The 5,534-nt window shown below is 31.7% G+C and overlaps 1 protein-coding gene across 1 annotated transcript; it reads right to left on the reverse strand.

Annotated features, from left to right (window-relative positions):
- Window positions 1–539: 539 nt before the first annotated feature.
- Window positions 540–3,146, reverse strand: LOC105256297 (protein LSM12 homolog). The gene is made up of 3 exons (XM_011266098.2): window positions 2,987–3,146; window positions 1,726–2,102; window positions 540–1,381 (listed from the first exon to the last, which is right to left on the reverse strand). The coding sequence occupies exons 1-3, from the start codon at window positions 3,105–3,107 to the stop codon at window positions 1,292–1,294; spliced, it is 588 nt and encodes a 195-aa protein (XP_011264400.1). The 5' UTR covers window positions 3,108–3,146; the 3' UTR covers window positions 540–1,291.
- Window positions 3,147–5,534: the final 2,388 nt, after the last annotated feature.

Raw genomic sequence — 5,534 nt, forward strand, 5'->3', positions numbered from 1 at the left:
TCGAATTTTTTTTAGCGAGATCTGGATCGATATTAGATCTCATGCATAAATCTTGCAGGAATCGTAGCTCTGACTTTTTTAAATTACATTTTCGTGACTCGGTTTGCGCGGGAAGAAATAAAAAGTGTTTAGCACACGTACTCGAAGACATCGCTGATAAATGTTATTTCGATACTTTTCCTATCGATTGAAAGATTTTTGAAAATTTTGTTGCGCAATCGAGCATAAGGTGGAATTGTTGAAATAAGATAAAGCTAGCTTTGAAACGGGATTATTTAAATCAATTAAACGCGTCTTAATTTACAAAAGTAGGATAAAAAGCACGTTTGCCGACCTTTTGAAATTTGAATTATAATTAGTTTAAATTATTATTAGCATTCCATTAGAAAATCTATTTCTTACATATAAAATAGAAAAATGTCGTGAAAAGATTCGAAGATAATAAATGGAAATTCGCTTTCGTACGTCAGCATTTAATAAAATTGCATAACACATCTCTTTCATTTGGCGACAAAAAGGATAAAAAAATTGCAAAACAGTTATCGTAATGATCTTAATGATAAATCACAATTTATTACTGAGAAAATTACGTAATTGAACGGAACGTTGGAGATGTTGACAACTGTGTATTTTATTTTACTTCGCGACGCGCGTTATCTTTGATGCTGTTGCAAATATTGGAGCCGTTTCATACGGGCTTAAATAATATACATTATCTTAAGAATGCGTGGATTTGCGTTTAAAAAGGGGAATCCATCTCAATTTATGCTAAAATACGTTTCATGCTGAATGTCGATAATTGATAAACCGACTGTTAAAAACGTATTTGAATTAAATTATTTAAACTACAGCATATTCCGGTGCATTGATATACATTACATACGAATGTAGTATCAGTGGTGTTTAACAAATACGCGGTAGTTACTTGAATCAGTCGATCTGTTCTTGCTTTTGTAGAGTTTTTTTAGGCTGATGACTAATAATTACGAATGATACGTCTGATTGTATTTATAAAATGCTGCACATGCGATACTGTTAACAATACTCGGGTTAAGAATGTGTGAAATTTTTTCTTTGAATTTACACTTCATTTGTTCTTTTTCCATTCAACAAACGATTGGAGTTCACTCGAAGATGCCAATTTTCCGCGATCTAGGCTTATCTATGTTGTTCTGTCGTCAGGCTGTTTGTGTGTTTACATCCCGTTAATTCTTCCTATTTTTTGTCAAACATTGGAACTTCTTGAAAGGTATCTTTAGCGATCTTGATGGTGTAGTGCCTTTTTGGACTCTTATTGCAGTTCGCCGCCTTTCTGTGTCTGCTGTTGCTGTTGTTCCCGTTGTTGCTGCGCTTGAGCGGTATCTTTAATGTGTTTCTCAACCTGCCGTAGCAATAAGATAAGATATACGAATGTAAAATAGATAAAAAAGTGCTTAGTTTTATATTCGATATGTTTCTCTTTGTATCAATTTAGCAAGAAAATGGATAAAATGATTTTTAAGATTTTATTCTTTTTAGAGGGATTTTTATTAATGTTCACATTTTTATAAAAATTAAATTATTAATCATTTTTTAAAATTTTGTTTATTATAAAATTATGTTTTATTATTAGAAATATTACTTGTTGATAAAAAAATTTACAGCAATTTTAATAAATTAAGAAGTATATATACATACATTAGCATATATTACTTATTAGATTTTAATCTTTTTATGTTTACATACCACTTTTTTTACATGTCTATATGCTCCAGATTCTGTGTTTCCATGAACATTGTCCACTTTGTATGGTGGTCTAATAGTGACATTATTAAATACAACAATATTAGCTCCATTCCACGTAATATCTTGAATAGTCTTTGAAATAGCAATAAAGAGTTTCTGTCCCTCTGGAGATACTCCGGCCTGCAGAGCCATTACCAGTCTCTTCTTCTCTTCAACCTGATTACGAACTCTTGTATTTAGCCTTTGTAAATTAAGGCTCTGTGGTGGTTCGCTGGTAGTAGGACTAACTTCTCGTATCACTTGAACATTAGATACGAGAGATAAATTTACTATGTGTACATCATTTAGCGAGGGTCTACCACTCGATGATGGACATTCTAAAGAAAGTTGTTAAGGAATAGTACTCTTCCATAAAATATAATAGATGAATATTAATTTGTATAATTATATCTTAGAAATTTGGATTAATTTAAAATAAAAATACAGTGGATTGTAAAAAAACTTAGAAGTTTTGAAAAAGAAATTCCATAAGTAAAATAATACCCACTGTTAATTCTTTCTTTCCTAGTTTTCAGATAACATTATCAATAACATAATCGCAATTGTGATAAACTTGTGTATTATCATAATCATGAAATATAATTCCATTGTAACGAGTCTCGTAGAATTATGCTCGCAAATTGCTCGTCATAGAATTACTCCAGTATTTACTAAGATATTCAATGACACTTTCTCAATCTTGATTAATATTATAAGTAACAAGGAATCAATGCAAGCTGCTTATCTCGCTCAAACTGTACTGTCAATAAAAAATCATCACTGACAAGGTGTAAATTCGAAAAAAAAATTGTTATGAGAACTGTTATAAGTGGTTGCGATCATGTGTTTTCGACATGGTACGAAATTCGCGCGGTGTCACAGACACGATAACAACGACGGGATATATGATCGACAACAAAACGAATGCACCGATGGAGGAGGGCAGAGGCATGGTTGATGATGGATGACGAAACTAACCTGACTCGCCACCGAGTTATCCCGGAGCGTCGAGGATTCGGAAAAGCCGAATGACAGAAGGGAAGGGAATACGAGCGGCGAGTCGGATCGCGAGGATCGTCGCGATGATGCGATAAATCACGGTCAACGGTCGTCGCAGACTCGACGCCGTCGTTATTTACACTATGCGTCTCACGCACGCACGCCATGAGTCTGGGCGTGCGACCTCGACAACGATTGGTCGCCCGTTTCGTCAAAAGGATACTTAGTATCAGCATTTTGGTCTGTGGATCGAATGCCAGCACTTCACCCTCTATCTCCTGCTCATGGCAGGTTTTACAAAGCACCGTGCTCCCGATGCTAAACCAGTCGCTGGCTCCGGCCATTTTTGACTGTCGGCAGACCAGCAGCGGTCGCGCCGCGCATCTCGGTGATGGCCGCGCCATCTAGCGAGCGATTTGCGCAACATGCAACGTTGCGAACGCTCTCGGCGCCTTTTCAAATGCAGCGCTGCCAATCCACGAAATTTAAAATAATTAAAATAGCGCACTAATCGCAATAATTCGCATTGAATTAATTGTGCATTAAATATGAAATTTCAATATATTGATTGAATAATGCACGATGAATATAAAGAGAGAAGTGTTCCTTAATATATCCGATACTTTGCAACTAGTGATAAGAAACTATTATAAAAATCAGAAATAAGACTCACACATCAAAAATTAACTTTTTATATATTTTTCTTGATCTTTTCTTACATTTCATACATTTCTTACATACATTATATATTGCATATATGCATATTAAGCACTTTATTTAAAATTAAATAAAATTTAAATTTAAATTTTAACCTACATGTTTGGATATTTTATTATTATGTCTAACACATTGAGAATTTTCGTATTTAATGCACAATTAGTTTACTAATGATTGCAACTAGTCGCAGAGAGAAGACTGAGAGACTGTCATTTCCTGCTTTTAGCTGATCTCCGAAAGCGATACTCCCTCTATGAACATTGAAAACGTGGACATGAACTACAAAGCCAAAGTCCATGAATGTTCTCAGAGGGTAATATATAATGTGCACAATTTCTGGTTTTGTTCCGTGCTATGTGCACGAAATGCCGGTAGCATCAGTGCTGTATAACAAGATACTTATGTGTGTAAATTGATTGTAAATAAATTATTCAATCGCGAAAGATACTGTAATATTCAAACATGAAATAAATTTTTCTATATTTATTGTCATATTTATATCTTTAACTTATATAACTACTTATATAACTACTTATATAACTTATATCCGCGGCACGTTGACGGCACCGACGATGCGAAAGGGTACTTAGCTTCCCTTTCAAGCACCTTAAAATTTATCATAAATAGAAAAATTTAAGATAAATCTCAAGACACCATCCAAGTACTAAGCCCTCCCACCGCGACAAGGTATACCCCATGGGAGGGTTATATTATATATAATTTTATATATAATATAATATATACAATTGCAGCATTTATTTTGCAATATAGTATATAAATTTAAATTTGCATAACAAGACCGTAAAACAAAATCATTAGCACGGTATTGTTTATGTCGGATATTATGTTATTCATTGTTGAAATTCATTATTAAAATATAATATAATTTAAAATGTAATACAACATAATTTAACAATTTTTTTTTTTTTTTTTTTACGTGGGGAAAATGCTCCTTATGCACACCCCGACGGGACCGCTATTTAGCTATTTAGCGGTCCCGTCGGGGTAGTGTTGGGCTCTCCCTGCCGCCATTTTAACGGCAGGGACTACCAACTAAAAACCCCACGCGCCTTTCCTTAGTCTTCCAACACGCAAGTCCCCGGAACCATGTGCATGAGGAGCATTATATGGAGTAGCCCTAACAAACTACTATCCTATTATATGTTCATAATATTCACTATATTCAATATTATATACATTCAATATATATTCACAAATATCTGAAAAAAATAATTTTCTTAATCTTCGATATTAAACTTTAATAATATAAGCTGTTTAGATAAATTTATATAAATAAAATTAATGAAATACAATTAATGAAATTATATATATCTCAAAATATATATAAATATATAAATTTTATAAAAATTATTATTTAAATTAAAATTTTAAATACATAAATGCACAAACATCTATATATAAGAAAATAAACATATAAATTTTATATAAAAACTATTATTTAAACTAAAACCTTAAATGTATATATAAGTATATAAATATATAAATTTTGTAAAAATTATTATTTAAATTAAAACCATTTTAAATTTTTCATATAAAATTTCTTATTACATAAAAGTACATAAATTTTGTATTACATAAGTACATAAAATTTCGCAAAAGAATTCGTATTACTATACAAATTATTGAGTGTTAACAATTTAATTTTCATCCTTATATAAATAAAATACCTATAAAAAAACACTCAAAAAATATTGATCCCTTAAAAATTCTTAATATTAATAATATAATTATTGAAATATTTATTAATTTGTTTTCCCTAATATTATTTAAACCTACATTTCCTGATTCCTTAAAAGATACATAATATAAAATCAGCTAAATTAATCACATAATAGCACTAACAATCCTCTACTTTTTGAAAGGAAAATTGAAAGGAAAAAAGATGATGACCTAATAGCATGACATAATAGAAAGGAATTTGAAAGGAAAAAAACCTAATGATCACCTAATAGCCCTAACAATCCTATTTCTCGATTCAGTGAAATTATTCGAGGAAAGCCTATCTCTAATCACGTCTATTTTAATTACGTGCC

This window comes from Camponotus floridanus, unplaced genomic scaffold (assembly GCF_003227725.1).
Source record: "Camponotus floridanus strain SB8 unplaced genomic scaffold, Cflo_v7.5 scaffold3, whole genome shotgun sequence".
Lineage (NCBI taxonomy): Eukaryota > Metazoa > Arthropoda > Insecta > Hymenoptera > Formicidae > Camponotus > Camponotus floridanus.

Coding starts and splice junctions, on each gene's coding strand:
- LOC105256297 (XM_011266098.2), bottom strand. CDS start 3,107: ATGGCCGGAGCCAGCGACTGGTTTAGCATCGGGAGCACGGTGCTTTGT. Junction 2,103..2,986: donor GACCAAAATGCTGATACTAA/GTATCCTTTTGA, acceptor AACTTTCTTTAG/AATGTCCATCATCGAGTGGT. Junction 1,382..1,725: donor ATAGACATGTAAAAAAAGTG/GTATGTAAACAT, acceptor TTGCTACGGCAG/GTTGAGAAACACATTAAAGA.